Source organism: Pyrgilauda ruficollis, unplaced genomic scaffold (genome assembly GCF_017590135.1).
Source record: "Pyrgilauda ruficollis isolate IOZ18807 unplaced genomic scaffold, ASM1759013v1 scaffold59, whole genome shotgun sequence".
NCBI classification, from domain to species: Eukaryota; Metazoa; Chordata; class Aves; order Passeriformes; family Passeridae; genus Pyrgilauda; species Pyrgilauda ruficollis.
Window position 1 is genome coordinate 94,093 of NW_024527599.1, and position 22,567 is coordinate 116,659.

At 41.6% G+C, this 22,567-nt stretch overlaps 3 protein-coding genes across 8 annotated transcripts; 1 reads left to right on the top strand and 2 right to left on the bottom strand.

Moving 5' to 3' along the window:
* Nucleotides 1–119: 119 nt before the first annotated feature.
* On the bottom strand, nt 120–12,535 carry KIAA0753 (KIAA0753 ortholog). 6 transcript variants are annotated; one of them, XM_041482410.1, is made up of 16 exons: nt 12,381–12,535; nt 10,928–11,540; nt 10,315–10,421; nt 10,154–10,201; nt 9,975–10,037; nt 8,946–9,161; nt 7,596–7,806; nt 6,293–6,492; nt 5,009–5,178; nt 4,164–4,253; nt 3,903–3,990; nt 3,526–3,702; nt 2,452–2,533; nt 1,683–1,803; nt 1,318–1,542; nt 120–1,221 (listed from the first exon to the last, which is right to left on the bottom strand). In XM_041482410.1, the coding sequence occupies exons 1-16, from the start codon at nt 12,414–12,416 to the stop codon at nt 1,104–1,106; spliced, it is 2,565 nt and encodes an 854-aa protein (XP_041338344.1). In that variant the 5' UTR covers nt 12,417–12,535; the 3' UTR covers nt 120–1,103. The 6 variants fall into 6 exon arrangements, with proteins under 6 accessions (XP_041338344.1, XP_041338339.1, XP_041338340.1 ...); XM_041482405.1 differs by having other exon boundaries at nt 6,293–6,489; nt 12,322–12,446; XM_041482406.1 differs by having other exon boundaries at nt 3,526–3,696; nt 12,322–12,446.
* A 194-nt stretch (nt 12,536–12,729) lies between these two features.
* TXNDC17 (thioredoxin domain containing 17) lies at nt 12,730–14,980 on the top strand. Its single transcript, XM_041482413.1, has 4 exons — nt 12,730–13,020; nt 13,694–13,775; nt 14,047–14,122; nt 14,697–14,980. Exons 1-4 carry the CDS (start codon nt 12,879–12,881, stop codon nt 14,763–14,765), a joined length of 369 nt encoding a protein of 122 aa, XP_041338347.1. The 5' UTR covers nt 12,730–12,878; the 3' UTR covers nt 14,766–14,980.
* A 931-nt stretch (nt 14,981–15,911) lies between these two features.
* On the bottom strand, nt 15,912–18,313 carry MED31 (mediator complex subunit 31). Its single transcript, XM_041482412.1, has 4 exons — nt 18,216–18,313; nt 17,745–17,822; nt 17,031–17,127; nt 15,912–16,290 (listed from the first exon to the last, which is right to left on the bottom strand). The coding sequence occupies exons 1-4, from the start codon at nt 18,223–18,225 to the stop codon at nt 16,098–16,100; spliced, it is 378 nt and encodes a 125-aa protein (XP_041338346.1). The 5' UTR covers nt 18,226–18,313; the 3' UTR covers nt 15,912–16,097.
* Between the last annotated feature and the right edge of the window lie 4,254 nt (nt 18,314–22,567).

Here is a 22,567-nt window from a genome sequence, read left to right on the forward strand (position 1 = left end):
TCAAAGAAAGCAATCCTAGAGAAAGACCATGGATATATAGAATCATAGAATATGCTGTGCTATTCCAAATGGATTTAGAGGGAAGCTATCTTAAATTAAAACTGTGTTCAGTGATAATAAACAAGTGTTGTTTATTAAAAAATAAAACATCTTCAAAATACTTTCACACACATATATACACATAAAGACACAATTGCTTTAATATTTTTGACTTAAAATTTTAGAAATCAGCTGGTTTAAATTACAGAAATCACCTATCAGCAAAGTTCCACTTCAGCAGTAACATTTACATCATTATAATTGATGTAAATTTGAGAATGATTGAAATAGTAAACCAGGCTTCAATAGAAACTAAATTACTTTTAAAATATATTTTCTAATTGGAAGAAATAAAAATAATCTTAGAAGATTATAAATGAATGTGTTATAGATTGAACAACATTGGAGAAAAAAGTTGACAAAGGAAACAGAATGTCATATGCATTTCCCTATAATACTATGTAAGTAATTATTAGTCGCTGCTCTGACTCCAGACATAATCCAAACTATTACCTTGATTACTTGAAACAAGTTAATTTAATGTTGCAGAAATGCCAATTGCTCATTTATTTTGTTGTTCTTGATTTCAATGGGATTCTTAAGAGAAAGGAATGTGGGGTTGAATCACTCACTAAATGCTGATAAAAATGTAACATTTTAGACTAGTTTAAGAAAAAGAAAGTAAGATCTCTATCACGTGCTTCTATTGGAAGGTCTCCTTTTGCCTGTGCATTATGTACTAGACAGTCAGGAACTCCATTCTGAAGCTGACGGCAAGAGCCCAAGCAAGCCTGCAAGTACAGTCAGTGACAAGTGTTTGCATATTTGTGCTGTGCCATGAGAATCCTTCCCTGGATTGCTACATCTCCAAAAGAACTCACTCCAGGGTAGCATGTGCTAAGGTGATTAGCCAAAAAAAGGAAAAGCAAGCATGTCCTTTCGGAAAAGGAAAATGTTATAATAATGGCTTTATAAAAACCTAAGATGAATCTTTGATGGAGATCCAGAGCAGAAAACGTCACAGACTGTTGAGGCTGACGTTGATGGAACAGGTGGGAAAGAATTCACTGCACAGGCTGCAAAAACTCTGACGTGAATACAGCTTCTGCATAGTCCTCACAAACATCCTGCAGCTCTGCTGCCACGTCACACAGGGCTTCTTCTGTCAGTTGCTCTGCAAGACTAAGGGAGAGAGAGGGAAAAACAAGGAGAAGGTTCAGAAAGTCCACTTTCAAATTCCAGTCTTTCACTTCCAAAACAAAAAGACAGTTCATATACCTCTCAGCAATCTGCCATGGATTGAAACTGCCCACGACCTCATGGGAAATAAGCTTTAAATGATGCTTGTATCTGCTGTTATAATCCAAGATGCTCTGGAGCACATTGCTTGGCACAGAGAGAGACACAGAATATGCTTTCTGTAGAGAATTCAGAGGCAAGGGCTGCAGAATGTCATTTCCAGTCTGCAATTTCTCATCTGCTTCTTTATTTTCATCAATAACACTGGAAATATAAAATAATCATCAAGACAAAACTAAATTTTTAAGTCTCTTTTTGAAGAGTCAGTGTAATGAAAACACTATAATGAAGTCACGTAGATCTTATGCACCACAGTTGAGTGTAGGGCCAAGTATTTCACTTACGTGGGGTCAAAAGGTTCCTCAAATAAAATGTCTGTTTCCAGTTCTCCGTGTCTGATTAATTTGGTTATCTGAACTGGATGAGGAGATGTAAGTTTTTTAGCTGTTGATGCCATTTGTTGTTCTAGAAGGAAGAAAACATTATTTTAAATTGGTTTTCTGAAAGAGAAAAACTACATCTACTGCAGGTTAAGTCCTCACAAAGACTTTTGTTTCTTTTAAGGGGAAGTCCTCCAGGTAAGTAAAGTATTCAAAATTAGAAAAAAACATAAATACAGCTCAGTGTATTAAAGCTGAGCATTTTAGAAATACTACCTTTAGTGTAAATCATTTTGTGCTGCATACTTCTAGCAGAGAGATAGAAAATATCACTGTAAAAATAGCACAGTCTCTCAAATTCAGTGGTAAATCCAAGACATGGAAAAAGAATCTATGAAGATTTGGGGTAAATCTTCATCAGTCTTACTGGGAGATTTTCCAACTTGTGTTTAACAATACAGTTTCAGTAAAGTTGTATGTGATCCAATGGAAAATCAATGTAGCTTCACTATGCTACTCAATCAAACCACAGGATAAAGAAAAGGAGTGCTGATAAAGTACTGATTTTAGAACTACATCTTAGAAACTGCCCTCTGAAAGAAGCACCTGTGGAAAAAATGTGCCAGAGTGGTGCTACTTGATCACACATAATCCAATTACCTTGATTTCAAAACATCTGAATTTAAACCTACAGATTACAGGGAAACCAGGTTGCATTAAAAAAGACAATTACCCATTTTGTCCTCCTGGGCCCAGAACTGGGAGTCACTGTAGACAATCTGGGTGACTCTCCTGCGGACAGCCTCCTGGTACCTCTGTGGTAGAACACACACACGAGTGGGTGAGCACAGCTGTACTGATGAGCACTAACAGCAAAGCGAGTCATGATCCTCCTTGGGCTAAGCAGGCTTACTTTGGCCGGTAACACAGCACAGAAAAGGGGCGGGGGATTGAAAATACAGACACTTCTCTGGTTCAAAATGTCATTCTCAAACACAAAACTAATCGCCAGTCTCATGGGAACTCCTCCCATTTCAGACCAACAGCCCTTAGCCCAACAACTGAAGGGCCCTTGAGCTGCTCCTGCCTACCAACAGTGAATCCAAGTGTGTGCTCCAGTGCCTCAGGAACAAGGACACTGCAACTTCACACTGCCAACTGAGGAACACATCTCTAGGAGTAAATGCCACTAAGCTGAGTAGTTCTAAGTCACAATGGAACTCAAACCAGAAACTATGAAAAAACAGACTGAAGAAAACTTTTAAAAAAGCAATATATGAGAAAGCTCAAGTCAAGTAAACCATAACCTTAAGAATATTTATATGAAAGATGAATAAAAGGCACAGATAACCATGTATTTGTCTGAGTTCTCCATGTTGCCCTGTGAAATATTTTGGATTGCCAGAGCATATTTCCTCAAGATGGTCATGCTACTAGAATACTGAGACTCTATAGCACACAAAAGGGAAAAATTCAAATTAATATTAAAATACTTTCCATTCTGTTAGACAATCAACATAATCACCATACTGATTCTCCCATTCACACACAAAGATTTAAGCCACAAAGTCTTGAGATGGGTTGCAAACTCAGGTCTGCCAACTTTACAGCAACAGATTAATCAAACACTCTGCTTCTGTTCTTAGACTGTGTCTTCTGGAAGCACCAACTCCGTCCAGGTCTTTGATCTCAGACACTTATCCAGTCAGACCTTGCTTCATTTAAGAATGTAGATACTTACAGATATTATCATTTATGGACAGTAATAAAAAATTGACACAAATGAAACTAAGACAGAAAATCTTACTTCAATTTCTTCCATTCTTTGCAACATTGACTCCAGGCTATGGGTGTCAGCCACAGGCAGGGCCTCAGCCTGGAGTCTCTCCTGCTGATCCATGCTCCACAGCTCCTGAGCAGTATCTTCCAAAAGATCATCCAATAGCTCTTCACTCAGAATATCTGCATTTGTTGCAACCTGCTCCTTAAAAACACAAATCCCAAAAACAAATGCTACAGAAAACAAAAAGACATAAACCCAATACAAGAAAGAAAGAAAAAACCCCAAACCAAAACAAAAGTGACTTGCATTAAGTTGAAAGTGAACTGTTTGTTGCCCCTTTACAAATGTTTGACAGCTCTCAAGGCATCATTCACGCAGTGGCATGAGCTTGCCTGTACTACCTGTGTCCTGTCTAATGGAGGCTCTGACCACTCCTGTGTCTCCTTCCCAGCTTTGTCTGCACACGGGGATGGAGAAAGAGTTTGTGACCTGCACAAAGAAGAACAAATGACAATGCCATTCTGAAACCTGGTATGTCAACAATAATTTAAAACACCAAACTACATAAATGTATTTTTACATTTACTCCCACTGTTGGGAGTGGGGAGAAGCTCATATCAGATCTGACACCTCTTATGAGATTTTTCAAAGAAAGTCATTACCTTAACTTCTGTATTTTTTCCATTTCTCCTCTGCAAAGGTCAGTTAGAATCTTCACTCCTCTTGAATTTTTTGCTTCAAGCCTTGCTAGTCTTCAAAAATAGCACAGTAGCATAGAGAGTTACAACATGTACACTCTAACAACTGAAGAATGCAATAGTGTGATTTCCAGTATTAGTTTGGAAGAGTTACAAGAAACTTCGGAGAGAAAATTAATAGACTAAAACCATGTAATCCAGAAAATTCTGTTGAGAATGAGGGATCTTGAATCATGTTTCTGCTGTAACAGGAACTACATGCTTATCCACAAATACCATCCAGATAAATGAGCTCCTCATCTTACCATGCATACTGCCTAGTATGGATCCAGCATCTGGATCTCCTGCTTCAAATGCCACAAACACCAGTCCCAAACCAACCTAAATTTGGAGACCCCTGTCTAACAGTATGTTGAATAGAGTTTAGAGTAAACAAATCTGCACTTTATTATTGTCTGGGACAAATATATGTATCTTGTCCTTCTGAAACAGGGAGATAAAATTTACCTTCTTAATGCAGTGCTGGGAATACCCACTCCTCCTGCTGTGTTTTGACACTGCCCCGCCTTGCACAGCTGGCCCTTGACTCCCAGGCAGCAACTCCAACAAAAGACAAAAGCCCTGGCTCTTCCCAGGCTTTACGGAATGGGGCTGCTCTGGGCCAAGTGGGAAAAGAGAGGAGCTGTGTGACAGCGAGCTGTGCTGTGGCACTGGACTGAAGCCTGGCCAACTCTACTCTAACCACTAGCACAGATCCAGAAGCGTTTCCACTGGGAAGCAAAGGTGGGTGCCGGGGACTGCAAACATACCGCTTAGGTGAAACACACCGAGCTGGAGGCTTTGAAGGCACGCAAGGCATTTTGCTCTCCTTAGCAGGTCGTCTGTTCTCTTTTAGTTGGAAAGCTATAGTTGGTTCTTGAAATCGGGCATGCTTTCCTGGAGGGTTTGCCCGTCTTGATTTTAAAGATTTCAGCATTCCCTTAAAATTAACATGATCACATTAAATCACCTATTCCGGTGGTTGAATTTTTAAAGTATTTGGCATTATCTTGAAATCATGCCTGCTGGCTTTGCTGCAGTTGATGTATGTGAAGGATTTACAAGTGCTTTAAAGGGAAGTACAGCTGTGCCTGAACAGCACACATGCTTAATCCTGCGACTATTATTTTTGCAAACAGTTCCACCTTTTCCACTGTTTTTCTTCATGGGGAAAAAACTTACTTTTGATGTTTCAGAATTACACTCTATGTAAACCATTTATAAATCCAAATAGAAGGTTTCCAAGGTAACATTGTATTTAGCCACAAAACTATAATATTCCCACATTTACATCTGTTACAAGGTCACTTAGGCTCATCCCCTCTATATGAATTATTGAAATGCTTAACCTTCCTGCCCATGATCCTCACTGATCCACAGGGATAGGAAGCACTAGAAGTTACATAGGCATATACCTATGTTACTGTGTCAGATTTTATTTTCCTAGTTAAAAGTGATACTCTGAGGAATGAATAAAAGAAAAATACACTTCTTAGCAAAATATAGCCTTAGTCTTTTAAGAATTGTTTTCTTTCCACTAGGGAGCTTCTTCCCGGTTGCAAGGACTTAGCAGAAACCAGAACCTGTATAGTGTTAATGATAAAATAATTTTATAATTTCTGTTATCAAAATAAGTAAGCCTGAGTAACTTATATTCCCCTACTAACATTAGCACATTACTGCTGAGTGCATTTTTTGTGATAGAGAATGACCAGAGGAGGAAGATACTTCAGCTTTAATTTCAGATTAAAAAAAACCCTTAATTTCAAACATGAAACTAGTTTCAGTGAGCATTTTCCTTACCAATTCTGTTGCTGTTTCTAGTTGTAGAGTGTATTTCCAAGGAACAGTAAACACTGTTTTCAAAAAACATTTGCTAAAATAGTCATAACCACTAGAAATAACAGGCAGATGACACAGTTTATCCCCCTAGGTCTCCTAGCTCAGAATAGCAATATTGTGAGGAAATGTGAAGCTTTGACAGTGTCTTATATTATACAACAAATCCCAGAAAACAAGTAGAAGACAACATGAATGATTTATCACTTCCATACCTGTGGTTTTGCAGGCAATAACACAACTTTCTTCTTCAAAGCACCACTTTCAAGGACAGAATCCTTTTTTACAGCTCTAGCTCTCACCAGTACATCTGTGCTTCCTTGCAAAGTGGCATTTCTCTCTGAAGTAGGTGGACCACTTTCTTCTTGGCATTTATTGTGTAATGTATGAGCACAACTGTTTGTCTGTTGAACTGCTGAAATATTTGCAACATGTCAGTGTTTATCTATACTAAAAATAACATATGAACTGTTAACTGTAATTTGAAAGGGGCAAGAATTGTCTTTTTTTCTGTATTTGATACCTTTGTCTAGGTATACCTTATCATGAACTTTTAAGCTCTACCATAATTTTATAAAAATCAAAGACAAAATGAAAAATTCTAGCCTTGTATTTCCTGACAAGTATTAAATAAATTGTATTTCTTACATTGTTTTGATGAACTGGAAGGTTTGGGGCTTGTGTGCATGTACATATTTATATGTACAGAGATATTTGAAAAAAAATATATACACAATATATATATATACACATATATATGCAAGTCATGGGAAAGTCTTTTGGGAGCAATTGCTATATGAGATCTAGGCAGTGATAACAAAGCATCCTCTTTTAGGCAGCAAGACACATGGAAACCATGACATGTTTATATACTGTCTCCCTGGACTGCCAGAATTCAGCATATGGAATTCTTGCTACCTGGGGACAGTAGGGAATACTTACTATTGTAGTACAAACCAGCCTGAGATATGAGAAAGTCACCACAAAGAAGAAAAACCGTTATTATAGTTTATATTATAATAATGTAAGAACTTACAGTGGCTTTCATGAAGTGCCAAAACAATTTAGGTATATTTATCTCACAACACCTTGAGAAAGGATAAAGATCCTTTCTTTTCATATCCAAAGCAAAAGAATGCTACAGAAAGCCAATTCCAAACAGTTGCACTGCAAGACAGTGGTGAAAACCCCCCCAAGTCTTCAGCTTAACCACCAGCTCACGTGTCTCTAGGTACAAAAGTGTGACTGTTGTGCAAAAGCTATTAACAGTAATTAACTGGCCAGGATAAAAGAGCCAGTGCTCCCAGAAGTAAATAAATTGTACCAACCAAGGGAATTCTGAGCCAAAGACACAGAATAACTTTTCAGTATGAACAGTTAAACAACCACAGCCTGGTTTTTGTTAGACTGATTTGCTAACATCTAACCAACTTCTGACCAACAATACCATACTAAAAAACTGAACTGCAGATGGCAAGTTAAGTGATAAAAATGTATTTAGTTACTCAAAATACAAACCAGTCAAAAGCCTCCTGGCACATGGAGGTTTTTTAGACTCTTGTCCATGCTGTCCCTTTAAGGTGAGAGGTTTCTTTTGTCCTTTTGGAGACAGAAAGTGCTTTCTGTCTGGAAACGTCTCGGTGTTCCTTGGAGATTTGGCCTGAGAAGCTGAAATGCATTTCTTCACTGCTTTTGGTGTTTGCTTGCTTTCCAGCAGTGAATTTAGATCCTGCACCAAATATTTAGAGTTTTAATTACTCTCTCAGTAAATCTGATGTAATGAAAAGCAAATTCAAGACATTCTAAGCAGCTGGAGCTTTTGTGGTCTGGTTTTGGCTTTTTTTTGTTTTTGTGTTTTTTGGGTTTTTTTGGGTTTTTTTTTTTGATTGGTTTTTTTTTTTCAGATGATAACTTTCAGATTTTTTCAGACTGATAGCTTGTTCATGTGGAAATTTTTTCACATTATTAACTTCAATCTTGCTGAAAAGGCTTACATTTTTGTATTTACAACTGACTCCAGCAAACCATTTGCTTAAAGAATGCTCAAAAAGAATTGAACACAAGGGCTACAGACCAACAAAAATTTCACAGTCACATGACTATGGTAACACAGACACTTCTTGCAATGCTATGTCCAAACTTAAACAACTACCTCATTTTCCATTCCCAGGCAGTTAGCACTCTTACTGTCCTCATAAGCAGGTCCTAACACTAAAATTAAAAACACAGCTCTTACAGTTTTAACAGTATTTTAAGGAAAGTATCTTATGGCTCTGGTATTGCTTTTTTTAATTTATGCAGCAGGCAACATGAATCAGAACTTTTCTATGATACCAATGACATGTGTAAGTCATCAGATATCATTAAAAAAGATATTGAAGGGCACAGAGCCAAGTAACTCTTGTACCCACAACTTTATCTTCTGCCTGGACAACTCTGCACGCAATACCGTATGAGATGCTCAGGTGCTCCCTACTGATAGTGATGACTAAAGCATGCATCCAGGGTAATAAAACATTAATGCATACCTATGTATAAAATGAATTCTCTCTGTCCTGAAAATAACTAATGAATTAGAAACTGATGCTTTGTTATGACTATCGCCACTAGTCCTCATTCTACCAGGACAGCCAAGAAAGCTAGGAACAGCATCAACAAGACCAGCAGTAGGTAGATTCTGTGTTTAGTATGCATGTCTCTTTTAGACCACCATTACTTAGGAACATTAGAAGTACATTTTTACATTAGAAAATATGGCCTTTAAAAAATAAAAACAAATCCAGTAATATATTCTGCCATTTCATTAACACAATCCCATATTTCACCACCTCTTTCCTGCCTTAGCAAAAACAAATGTTTTTTTCCTACCTCGACTTGCAGCAAAATGTCTATGATAGCTTCAGAAATGGAAGAATTCCCTTCTAGTTTGGCGGAGCAGAGAGACAGCTGACGAATGAGACTGCCCAGTTCCTTGTAGTGGGCAGGAATCTGCTCATCTGTTTGATCTGTAAACTGATTGGCAAATGCCTGCAAGGTTCGTACAGCTCCTCTGTGTGCTGCTGCCAACCTGGATACTGCTCGAGACTGGAAAAATTAAAAATAAATAAATGCTTTAATAACTATAGCTTCTATGGATACTTACAGCACTGGAAGAATTGTTGCCAAAATGTCATGCAGAAACACTCAGGCTTGGAATAATTTTAATTGATATTAATCCATTTGTGAGACAAAACAAAACTCAAGATTCCTCACAAGAGTACTCCTATCAACGTCATGCTGGCCTCAGGTAAAACAGCCTGGGTATAACATGTCATGATGTTTCTACTACCTGTGCCAACACAGAACGGTAGTCATTTACAGTTGGCTAGAGTCTAATGTGCAACAATTGCACAAACAAGGATATTCTCAATCCTCCTTGTTTTGTTACAGAAGAAAATGCAGGTGATTGAAAAAGGACAAGAGAACATCAGGGCAACATTGGCTAGACTGTGGGCATGATCTCAGCCATCCCCCTGAAAGGTGCTGGACAGAGAAGAAAATCAGAAAGAAGGCTGGTAAGACTGAGTGTCATCAACCAGAAGTCTAAAAAAAGCAGTCAAGAGTAGAACACATTGCTAATTCCTTGCAAAAAGAAATTGGAATGAAGAAGGAATTAGAAGCCACATAAACGCAGAAGACCAACCACCTTCCTCTCATTTACTGCAGATGAGACATGAGGCAGCAAAGGCAGTATCAGGCCAAGTGAGCCATACTTCTTGGGGAATGAGATGAAATATGTAAGATACAAAGGAAATCTCCTTTCTGGAAAGGGCTTAGCTGCCACCCAGACAATCAAACTCAATTATCCAGAAAACTGTCAATAAGTCACTTACAGCCTGAAGGATAATTACATCTTACCTTTTTAGTATGTTTGATTGTATGAGGACTCAGTTTCTCTAAATCATCCTGAATTTCTTTTACCTGTTTATGAAGAAAGGAAACAGAGAGGAGCAAGTCAGTCAGAATTAGTTCTGTGGCTATAAATGAACAATAGATCTTCACTGTAGCATCTGAGATTTTCCAACAGTGATGCTCACCTCTCTGTCCAGCCATGAAGGAAACCAGTCACACCATTCAGATCTAAACTAGAATGCCGTACAAGTTCAGAGATAACTTCTCTTGTTTCAGTTAGTTTCTGACAAATTCATCACAACAAAATAAGCTCCTATGCATCCCAGTTTAAAACCATGGCTCCCACCTGTTGCTGGAGCACATACAGCATCCGAGCTGACCGTGCAGCCTGTTGCTGTCTCCTACTGCAAAGCCGCTGCTCATTTTCAGGATCTAGAAGTTCTCTATCTCTCCCTAAAAAGCACAGAATATAAAGTTTTATATCTTAATTTAACCTATGAAAATGCCAATTAAGTCATGACAACAGACATAATTTAGTAATAAGCCTTTTCCGTGCAAAACCAAACCACATATTTGTGGGGGTTCCTTTAACAGTAATGCAAGTTAGTTATTGTAAACTCTACATCCTGTTTCTATTTAGAATTTGACTAAACAGTCTAATACAATATAGCTCATTAGTTATTTAAAAAATCACGTTTATGATTAGTTTTATGACAAAGTTGCAGATAAAGCACTCAAAATTAGGAACGGTTAAACCCCCTGCTAGTTATTACAAAAGCACCAACTGCTTAAGCTGGCTAGCTATTCTTTTATTTACTTTTAAAAAAAATAGATTGTTCTCAAAAGTCCAGACATAAATACAAATTCTAATCCAACCCAAAAAATGTGTGTGTGTGTGGGGGGGGGGATCAACAAACTAGTGTACATGTATATAACATAATTACTGTTCAGTCTTACACCTTTTTTAATAATATCTTCAATTTTCTGGACATAGCTCCTCAATTCTTTTTGCAGACGTTGGACTTCCAGCATATTTTGATGGGTTTTTTTATTTAAATTTTGCTTGGGGTCTGGTCCTGTGTCCTGAGTGGGAGGAGAGTCCAAAACAGCTGGTATTGGCTCTCCTTCCTTAACTGCACAGAGATGAACGTTCGTGTCAGAGCTGGCAGACCCCCCTCGGGAAGGCTGGGCAAGCCTCTGCTGACATGTCAAGTGAGTCTGAGACTTCAGGGTATTTTTATTTTCTCGACTTGCAAATACTTCAGTCTTCTGCGGCTGTGATTTCTGGGCCCACAACGGTGTACTGAGGACATCTCCAAATACCTGCTGCTTCACTTGTTCTTTGAGACGTCTTTGTTTGATGTCCCTTTTTGCCAGCTGAACAGCCAATTTAAGTCTCTCTTCAGATACCACTGAGAACATCCCAGAGCTTCTCAGGCTGAGGTCCTCATTTCCAATGAGATTTCTCTGATCACTGGACACCTTCAGTTTTTCTATTATAATTGGACGGGGGTGAGAGAATCTGAGAGCCAAGTTCTCTGGAACTGCAGGAACATTTCTATTAAACTGGAGCTGTTCAAAGTGTAAAAAAAACCCTGATGTTATACAGAATGCTATACACAGGTGATGCAACTGTTTTGGATTTATGATGAACACAGTGCTAACAGGACACCAATGTTTTCATTCTTGCTAAGCGGTGCTCACAGAGGTCAAGGCCTTTTCTGCTCCTCACCTGCTCACCACTAGTAGCCTGGGGGTGGGCAAGAAGCTAGAGAAGAAACAACTGAATGGCTGACCCCATCTGACAAAAGGCGTATTCCACACCCTGGGGGATCATGCCTAGCAGTAAAAGCTGCAGGGAAGAAGGAGAAAGGGGAGACTGGTGACAGCATTTGTCTTCCTCAGTCACTGTTATATGTGCTGAAGTAATGAAAATGGCTGAATTCCTGCCTGCTCATGGATGGAGAGAATAAATTCCTTATTTTGCTTTGTTTGTGCACACAAACAGGAAAGCATTTGCCTTCCCTGTTAACCTGCCTTCATCACAACCCATAATTTTTCATACTTTTCGCCTTCCAGTTCTCTTCCCCATCCCAGCTGGGAGAGGGTGAGCAAGTGGGTGCATGCTCAGCTGCCTACTGGGATTGAACCACAACAGACAATTAAGAATAATTACACATAGAGCTTGTGATATCTAGCCTTACTAAAGGACAGTGTCAAGTTAATGTGACAGCACGAGGAAAGCTAGTATGACACTCCTTGCTGGGCTGCCTCATGAAGTGGGTCAGAATCATCTTTTTGTTACAATCACAAAGAAAACCAATTCAGCATCACTACAGACAGCAAATGGTACCTGTGTTTGTAAAGCTTTAGCTTCATTCCCGTATCGCTGGGTGGTGAATGCAAACGCACCATCAGACACCGCTGTCTTGCTTGGTACCATCTCATCGGCTCGAGAGCAAATCCCGCTATTATCCCTTGCCCGTGATCACAGCTGTGAATGCGAGAGCAGTGAGCCGCTACTTCAGGCTGGCAAAAGCCATCCCGGGCCTGATGTGAGTAACAAAGTGAGAACCAGCCCGAGGGGCCGCGGACAGCCTGGGGCGGCCTCTCCGCAGCCGCACAGGGCCCGCGGCTGCTCCCGCCCCTGGCCCTCACGGCGTCCCGGGCGGCACCGGCACGGCGGGCCCCGGGCGCTGCCGCAAGGGAGGGGCGGACGAACGGAGGAACGGAGGGAGGGACGGAGGGACAGACGGACGGAGGGAGGGACGGACGGAAGGACGGACGGGAGGCCCGGGCCGCAGCAGGCGCCGTTCGAACCCAGTCCCGCCGCCGCAGGGGCCGCCGGGAGCGCGCGGAGCTACGGCGGCCGCGCGGGCCGCGCCGGGCGGAGCCTCCGTCGCTGCCGCCATGGGCTGGGAGGAGAGGCAGGTCCGCGGGTACTCCGAGTTCGTGCGGACGGCGCAGAGCTACCACGGCCGGCCCATCTTCGCGCTCTTCTGCGGCGATAAGGACGCCGAGGGCAGGAGCTGGTGTCCCGACTGCGTGACGGGTGAGGCCCGTGGGGGGAGCGCAGGGCCGTGTCGGTCCTGAGGAAGCCGGAGAGGCCCCGGGTGCCTTTCCGGAAAATGCCGGGCGGGCACAGCAGCCCCGCGGCGGGGCCGCGCTCCAGGGCACTTTGCCCTGGTGAACCGAGCGGGCTGAGCGGGCTGTGTGGCGCACATGGAACGGCACGGGCTGTTGGCGGAGGCTGGCACACAACCGGCAAGCGAGCAGACCCGAGTGCTGCGGTCAGTGTCACCGTGCTGCACAGTGCAGCCGCAGCGGTGCCTCCCCGACCGTGCCCAGCGGCAGCATTTCCTTCTGAGAAATCACCGCACTGAACTGCCGGGGCTTTACGTGTCTGAGCAGGTATGAAGGTGCCTTAGGGAACCGTCTGCCTACAGAAGGGCGCTGTGCTGCGCTACCACACCCAGGACAGGACAGAACGAGTGTTTCTCTTCGTGTTAAGAGAAGAAATTGGCCTTTACTCCAACACAAGTCCAGTCAGGGTTCGAGCATGTAATAAACTCTGAAAAACTTGTGGGTAGCCAGGTGCAACGAAATACAGATCTCTAACTAAAGCAGACAAAATACTAATTAGCTGCCTTGCCGGTCCAAGTAGATGCATGTGATCTTGCAGCACAAGTATTAAGTACTAAAAGATTTTAAAAATTTTTTTCTAGCTGAGCCAATTGTGAGGAAGGAACTTCATAACCTGCCTGATGAGTCAGTTTTCATCTACTGTCTAGTAGGAGATAGAGCCTAGTAAGTACCTTTGAATGCTGACAAATGGGATAACTTTGTTCTCTTGGTGGACTGGTGGTTAACCTGTTGAAAAAACTGACTGAGCTGTCCTTTTCTGTAAAGAGTCTATCATTTTTGAGGTCTTCACCATCTCTGACATAACCTATCTGCATGCTTGTTTTGAGAAGGGCATTGAGAAGGTGTGAGGCAAAGGCCTTTGAATAATTTTGAAGCTATTTTAACTTCAAAATGCCCCTCTACAAGCTGTGCCTAACACCTTCTTTCTGAACAGCTGGAAGGATCCCAACAATGAATTCAGGAGGAATCTGAAACTTACAGGAGTGCCTACACTACTTAAATATGGAACAGTAAGTGATTTGTTTTATGTTCTGGATCTGCAGACATTGAGATGGGGACCTGACAGGAATTTAGGGCTGTAAATGAATTAGTCACTTGTATTCTCTGAGAAACCTCTCTTGTTCAAGGACATCAGAGCATTCTAAACAGCTCTTCTGCTCCCAGTTCCTCAAGGGACAACCATTCTTCTTATTGTGTAATGTCTTCAATAAACATGCTGTAAAGGAAATATGTGCACTTGGCTCATAGTGCTTGAGGGGTTGAGAAACTTCTTAGCTACATACTGTTACTGTTTCTGATTTGCAGCTCCTCAACTTTTGAAAAATCCGAACACTGAACTAGGGGAGTGAAACAAGTTCCGAGCACTCAGACTGCAGCTCAAGTTGTAACTTGTACATGTTGCTTTCTTAGAAATGCCTCTTCCAAGGCCAGAAAACCCTCAGGATTGCTTTAGTTGTAACCTTTCTTGTTGCACCCCCACTACTTCACTCACCAGGACAAAGTTGCTGGACGTGGCTAATGTTAGTATGTACAAATGGCTCTCAGCTAGAACAGGTTTTTTAATTATGAACTTTTTTCTTTCAGCCTCAGAAGCTGGTTGAAGAAGAATGTTTTAAATCAGAGCTTGTGCGTATGTTGTTTACTGAAGACTGAAGCCCTCACTAGTCAATCATTGATGAAGGTGGTAGTCTCAATTACTGCACTGTCCTTTCAAGGAATCACTGAACTTTGTTAAAACTTTAATTATTAATTACTTTGGATAAATCAAGATAAATGTCCTGAAATTCTGGGTCCAAACTTTACACTAAAATCTTAGAAGAAAAACTGTATCTTTCCTTTCATGTCCAAATAAATGAGTTTGTGAACAACCTCTTTTCAGAGGAGCTGAGCTCATGTTTGAAAGGCAGATTAGCCTGCACTTACTGAAGTGTAACTGCAAATTACAGTGAGTAAGGAGGAAGGGGAGAAACAGAAAGACCTCCTTCCTAAGCCTGACCACATAATTACTGATAAATTCTCAATGCCAAAGATGTTTAATGGTTTATCTGTTCATTCCGAGTGTGATAATGTGACGGCTGGCAGCTGTAGTGTCACTGATGACATGCTGGGAGTACCTGCTCCTACAAGGACAGGAAATACAACATGAATGCACCAGAAATACAGTCTAAAAATATGAAAATTAAAACCCTGGCAGCTGCCAAGAGCTATGTTCTTAGAATAAAAAACTATACAGGAATAAAGTGCTTCTCCAGTACTCCAAGCAATGGCCCATTTCCCCACACACAGACTCCAGAGCAGCCACTGCTGCACAGGCAGAGGCCAAGATTCAAGGAAGCTGAGTTTAATAGAACAGAGACAGCTACAGCTTGTTTCCTTCTCTATGCTGCAGAGTTTATCAGCACCTATCTCTGCTCTGCTCTGCTCCCCAGACCTCACCCTGTACACTCCTGATTTCTATCTGTACAACGTGCTGTAAGGAAAACTAACTTCCATCAGCAATGACTGGGAAAGAGAAGTGAAAAGTAATAGCTCAGCTTGGTTTCAAGGAAAAACTGCACAGTTTGACTTTGTCTATCATCACTTCACCTTTGCTTGTCCCAGAGCTGTAAGTAGCAGGGAGTTCTCAGTGACACTTGAAGACACATCATTATTCTCCAGGGAAAAGGCTTCCTAGGAACAGCCTTTACAGCTATACTTCTTTGTAGATAGTAAGTAACAAATCTAGATTTTGTTTTCAAAATCAAGAGGAATCAATAACTATTGTAGTAAAGCTCTTACAAAACTGTCCATGCTATAAAATAAATTGCAGGTGTTTATTAGTCTTTAAAAGAGTTGATGAAACAAAACCAACCCCAGTCACTTGATAAATTCAAATAAAAGGGACACACACCCAGAGCCAAACTTGCACAAGGGTTTGAACATTCATCTCCTGTAAATACTTCACTAACACAAAGTGCACCTTATCATCACTGCTCCATGTGCTTTTCATTTTACAGAGGTGTTGTTTTGCTGCTGCTGCTCAGCCAGTGCCTGCTGGAGGCGCATCCTTTTCCGGGAATAGTGCTGCCAGTGGAGGATCTGTTGCTCATCAATAAATTTGGCACACTGAGCATTGACCAGTTCTTTGCGGAAATGCTCATACTGGAGCAGCTCTAGCATATGCAAACACTGAGGATACCTGGGTTAAAATAAACACACTTTAATACAGGTTTTTACAAGGGACACTAAATCTAGAGTCTCCAGTACTCCTGTTAGCTTTGACTCTGTCTTTACCCAAGTGTGAAACCACTTCAGCATGCACACTGTGACTTCGTAACTGCAGCATCAGGCCAGGAAGCAAGGAATCCAATCCCAGTAATAAATGCACATTCCTGCTTACTTAGAGTATCTTCCCCAGTGGCTTGATTTGATAGACCAAATCCATCCATCCATCCCAACATCCCCATCCATCCATCCATCCAGCCTTACAAGGCCTGCTTGCAGAGCCCAATTAAAGATGACCATTTTCCCAAAAACTGAAGGAATTTGCACACTTGCAAAAACACAGTCATCCTTTGCCTCATGTAAGCTACAATAATGCAAAACTGATCTTATAATGCACTTACTGCTTTTTTACCCTAATGTTCAATAGTTTGACTTTAAACCCACTGAAAGTGCAAATTAAGGCTTTAAAGGAAGATTCTGTGCAAAACTCATGAAGTTTTTATAATTTTGCCCATTGCTGCTACATGTGGACTACTGGAAACAGGAAAATCTACATTTGCATATAACCATAATCTTGCATAATCTATGTTGTGGGGAGGACAAAAGTAACACTACAGGCAGAAATGAAATCCTAACATGCTGCTGTGCAGTGTGTAAAATTAGGTCAATGCCAAACCATTAAAATTCAGAAACTTAAGGGAATTTAGCACTTACTTCAGGTATTTTGCATATTCAGGTTCTTTCCAATAAAGTAAATATTTAAGATAATTTACAAAAGCTTTATCTTTGAAGTAGCCTCTTTGTGCAAGAACTGAAATAAAATGACAAATAAGGAATTGACAGTTACAGATGGGTGTAAAATATTAGCACACTTGAAAAAAATCACAAAGTCAAAACTTTTTCATTACAATCAAATTTCAGTAATTTATATTTGGCAAATAAAAAAAACACAGGGAAAAATAAGATTCTTATGTCAACAAAATTATAGATTGGTCTCATCTCCCTTACAGTTTGTATCTTTCATAGAATGGAAAAGCTTTTTGAATCAAGAAAATTTTGACTGTAGCATCAAAATTAGCAATGAGTTATGTATAGTACCTAAAACTATTCACATTAGTAAAATTCTGTTTTCAGATAATGGAATGCTGTTAATTTGATATTATTTCTTAATAACAGACTCGAACTTGTTATTTTCTTCCTCCACCAAATAAATGCTTTTTTTTTTGCATTCCAACCAAGAAAAGACTTCGCATTAAAAAAAAAAAAAAAAAAAATCTACCTGTTAAACGAATCATTATTATTGAAGACTACTTTTATGCTGTGAAAAACCCTTTTCTTTGTTTAGCTCCCTCTCCAATTACCAGTAACAATAAACATCATTACGCTACATTAACTCGTCCGGGTCCTGGTATTTATTAAAGTACTCACAGTTGAGGTAATTTGGATTTGCCAGACATTGAACAAACTCCAGCTCCAACTGGAATCGAAGTCGATTTCCCGCATCATCTGATTCAAGAAAAAAACAGTAAGAATTGCACGCACACAAGAGATGGAAAGTAATCCCAGTCGCTGTGTCACCGGGACCAAAGCGGGCCGGGGTGGGCGAGGGCCACGGCCACGGCAGCGACCGGCACCGCGCGGCCCGGCCCGGCGCGGGAGAGGCCTGCGGGCGGCGGGCGACAGGGGCCCCTCTCGGCCTGCGCGGGGAGCCCGAACAGGGGCCCAGGGGCCCACGGGCCCCGCACCGGCCCCACAGGCTCCCACAGGCTCCCGCACGGCCCCGCACGGCCCCGCACCGGCTCCGCACCGGCCCCACAGGCTCCCACAGGCTCCCACACGGCCCCGCACGGCCCCGCACCGGCCCCACAGGCTCCCACACGGCCCCGCACGGCCCCGCACCTGCGTCCATGTCCGGGGCGCGCACACCCGACAGCAAAGAGCGCCCCCTGCCGACCGCGCGGCGAAACGCAACGCTAAGCACTCTGGGAAGGCAGCAGCTGTTGCCTAGCAACGGGCGCGGAGGCGGGGCGGCGCGGAGGCGGGGCGGCGCGGAGGCGGGGCGGCGCGGAGGCGGGGCGGCGCGGAGGCGGGGCTCCCTCGTGAGGGAGCGGCCCCTGTTGGGTTACGGCCGCCGGACGTCGAGCAGCTGCTCTTGGAAAGGGAATTGAGGGATCCCAATATCCGAATAAGCCCCACGCTGAATGTGGCTCTGTCCAAATTCCTCCCTTCTCGCGGTGCTCTGCTGCGGCTCGCGGCAAACCCCGCAGTCGGGAATCGCTGGAGCACGAACCGGAGTGTTTCCAAAGGAGCACTGGCTGTGTCCGGCGGCGGCTCCGGCGCTGCGGGTTTCCCAGCCGGGGGAGAGCGGCCCGGTCGCTCTGTGCCGGGGTCCCGTGCAGGCTCAGTGACATTCCTGCCACACCGGCTCCCGAACACGAACGTTCCTGACGGGAACACGGGCGCTGCTCTGCCCGTTTGCCCCAGTCAGGCCCACGGCCATCGCCATCTGCTTTGGGGTCGGTGCTCCAGGCGTGTTTTTTCCCCAGATAACCCTTGTGCTGGGAAGGATAAAAAGAAGATGTACCTTCGTTTGTGATTGCAGAACATTGATTTTAGCTTTGTACTAGACAAAGCCACTGTTCATCACTTCCAGAGCAAAAGGAAGTGGACAGAATCAACCCTAAAATACTAAACTGTATTTAAAGTTTAATGGTAAAGATTGGATATCGGACAAAGTTTGAAGCTTTGCGGGGTTTTTGTTTGTTTGTTTTTCATAGTGACTTTTCAGTCAGCCAAGGAGATTTTTGTCAGCCTCTGCGTTTAATTCTTCATTAATTAAAACACAGTTGTCTCACAGTAAAACCATTATTAAGTAAATGTTCCATGAGTGAGCAGCAGCAGTGGAAGCAATTTCTACAGACTTACCCGAAACCCTTCTAATTTCTCCCTTTTTTTGTTGTTTAATTATTTTTAATTTCCATTTGTTGAAGTATTTTTGGCATCCAACATAGCAATTTTCTATAATACTATATTTTCCTATGCAGTATGAAGTTTTTTTTTCCCTGGGAATTGAATTACAAAAACCATATAAAAAGGATCTGTGCATAGTTTTTTCTTAATTAAAAAAAAGGTTGCTTTCTTAGGCAACACTTTAGTGGTTGTGGAATACTACTATTACTATATCAAAACATAACAAGTCACTCCCCAGTAAACACAGACTTAGAGCTAAAACAAGAGATCAAATAGATCCCACGTGTCTGCATTCCTGTTCTAGAACAGGATTTCTCTCCCAAGAGTGACTTCAGAGGAGAGAATCCTAAAAAAAGATTGGTCACAAAAATAAATTATTATGTAGGTTTGCCCAAGTTAAGTCAAACATCTCAATTCTTGTCCACCAAAATTAGGAACAAAATTGAAAATCAGGATTTTAGTACATGAGATTTTATAGTATAAAGGATTTTATATATGAGAACATTGTCTAAGAAAAGTTTCATTTTTAAATGTCGGGTGAGCCAAACTTGCAGTTCATGTGTTAATATAAATATGAGCCAGAAATTTGTCTTATTGTCACAGAACCAGGATGACATTGCTGCCTCAGTTTCTCATTTCGTAGAGACAAGACTGCTATCGTTGCTGTTGCCTGCCCAGAAATGGGATGGTTTAGGACAATAAGTTTATCTTAACTCATTAGAACTGGCATAGAGACACAGCTCTCAAATGGAGCCACTTCTGGGACGTGAAGCCACCAAGGTTTTATGAGACACAAGAGAAAATAAAGTCTCATCTGGCATGCTGTTGAATATTGAAGGTAGACACTGAGGAAGTAATGCTGCAAAAGATTCCTCTGTGACACCACAGTGCAGTGCATTTGCTCCAGAGATAAAAAAGGTCCAGCAATTTCATCACTGAAAACTGATCAGGTGAGATGAAACAGGGACGTGTGTCACACCAGTGCATGAAACCCAAGACATCCCCTCCTGTTCACCCCCATTTACCCACTGCTTTGGGACAGAATGCAAACTGATACTAACATGGACATTTGACAGGATTTTACCCACAGAATGCAAGACAGCTCCTGTAGACTGGAGAGCATCCTGCTTCCAATATGGTTAAATAACAGAGAGCAGAGTATGCATTATGTTATATATATAACAAGCCAGCACAAAGTCTGCAATTTTTTTACTCCAATGCTATAATTGTAATTCAATAGAAACAAAATCACAGTTTTCAGTGACTAAAACAATTGTCAGAACACATATAATTAAAGGCTTAACTCTTCACGAAGTTCTCTTTTTTGAGGTCAAGAAACTGGCAGGTAATGTGCATTTCAGAAGGCAGGCAGTAACAGTCATGGTGGAACCACTTCTTCCACAGATGCCAAATACCATTCAAGCGAGCTGCAAATTGGATGAAATAGTGTAAAGAGACTGGTGTATTGCAGGCACTGGCACATGTACTTCTGTAACTCTGGTACTCCTCCAGCTTCAGACAAACACTAGAATTCAAAGATATATTCAAGATTAAATGTCATGTGTCAGAAAGCATTTTATGTTTTTCATTAATAAGTTGGTTAAAAATATCTGAGGGCTTCTATTAGGACACCTGGACAGCAGGTGAATTTGAAGTCAGCCATTTGCCAGGAGCAATATACATTCCTATGTTTCTGATTTCTGACCATATAGCCAAGGCAAAATATTGAAGTAAAATAGAAATTTCCTGCAGAATAATAATTCTTTAATTGAAAGGTTGTGTTAACTTTGATTCTGGTGGAAATTTGATCTTCAGCTGGCTTTCTAAAACATTTGCTAAGACCCAACACAAGTTATTGTTCTCAAGAATATCTCACAAAGAAAATGACAATAAATTAGATTTAGTATCTGGAACGTTCAGTTCTTTCAAGAAAATGGTTTGTCTATTAAAAAAAAAGTTTTATGAACATTTTAATGAGGCTCACACTCTGGCCTGAAACAGCTTATGAAAACTCACTGAAGTGCCATGTGCCAAATAAGACTGGGAAATAATTTTGTGTGGGTAAATAAAGCACTGAAGTAAACTGGGGAAGGATAACATCTCTTCTCTTACAGAAGAAACAGTCTCTTCCTTATGGCCAGAATCTACAGTAAATGTAAATCTACATTTACACCATAATAAATGGGCAACTATTGACTAAGTGCTCTAGAAAAACCTAAATGGGCAAAAATAGCTTCAGTATAGTCAGCTCTATTTTTAAAGAACTACCAAACGTTATATTAAGCAGTCCCAAATCACCTCAGGGCAGCATGGCATGCCTGCCTTTACTGTGTGCTCCCAAAGGTGAGGGCTGTGGGTTTCTGTGCCAAGCAGAGGCAGTCTGCAGTGCATGGCAAGCAAAGATACACAAAGGGGAAGGAAGGTCTGATCTGACACTGAGGAGCTGCCACTGGGATGGCTCTTCTGGGCAGAGGAGAATCAGCACCCTGCCATTAAACCACGCAGACAAATGCTGAGCCTAAGTCTTGCAGCAGACTGGTGGCCTTGTGGTGCAAGGCATAGAAGTGTTGAAAACCTCTCAGTGGCACAAAGAGATTGATCAGACTTGTCTAAAGTCACATATTTATTCACCCACACTGGAAAACATTGTGAAAACTCTGTCACTTGATCCAAGGGCTCAGGATTCATTGCCACCCACCTCTTCACATATTTAGCACAGACACTTGGGGGAAAACAAAGATGTGAAGTATGTAAAAATGTATACAATATGTCACTACTAAAAAGGAAGAGGTGGTATGTTAAGGAACCACTACTGCATTTTGGCTAGGACTGATTGAATGATTTATTTCTTTTTCTGGGCCGATTTTCACCAACTGTCCAATTCCAACTTTGTCAGCAGATGTTGGGTTTGGCTACAACCACGTTATTGCTATTTCAAGTGGCAACACACCTGAGCTGGAAAACAAAGGTTGAATAAGCCAAACACTGAGTTCAAGAGAGAGCAGAACTCAGCTGGAATGCACTACTTGCTGCTCTGAACTCAGTGGATGACACCAACAACTCTGAACCACTGTTCAGACTGGGGACTTCTGATCGTGTAGAGAATGCTGAAAGGTTTTTATTCTCTATTTCACAGATCTAGATGTTCAACACATGGGCAGGAAATACCTTTGTTCTCCCTTTGTATGTTTTCTTGTAGTTTGGTAGTTCATGAACTCATTCACAGTTGTGAGACCATTCCCAAGCACTGTGGGAAGAGGTTTGCACAGTGGCACATGACC

Coding starts and splice junctions, on each gene's coding strand:
- TXNDC17 (XM_041482413.1), top strand. CDS start 12,879: ATGGGCTGGGAGGAGAGGCAGGTCCGCGGGTACTCCGAGTTCGTGCGG. Junction 13,776..14,046: donor CTAGTAGGAGATAGAGCCTA/GTAAGTACCTTT, acceptor CTTTCTGAACAG/CTGGAAGGATCCCAACAATG. Junction 14,123..14,696: donor CACTACTTAAATATGGAACA/GTAAGTGATTTG, acceptor TTTTTCTTTCAG/CCTCAGAAGCTGGTTGAAGA.
- KIAA0753 (XM_041482404.1), bottom strand. CDS start 12,411: ATGGTACCAAGCAAGACAGCGGTGTCTGATGGTGCGTTTGCATTCACC. Junction 9,162..9,974: donor CAATCAAACATACTAAAAAG/GTAAGATGTAAT, acceptor TAATTTTTCCAG/TCTCGAGCAGTATCCAGGTT. Junction 1,222..1,317: donor CCATGGCAGATTGCTGAGAG/GTATATGAACTG, acceptor TCTCTCCCTTAG/TCTTGCAGAGCAACTGACAG.
- MED31 (XM_041482412.1), bottom strand. Junction 17,128..17,744: donor AAATCCAAATTACCTCAACT/GTGAGTACTTTA, acceptor ATTTTATTTCAG/TTCTTGCACAAAGAGGCTAC. Junction 16,291..17,030: donor GAATATGCAAAATACCTGAA/GTAAGTGCTAAA, acceptor ATTTTAACCCAG/GTATCCTCAGTGTTTGCATA.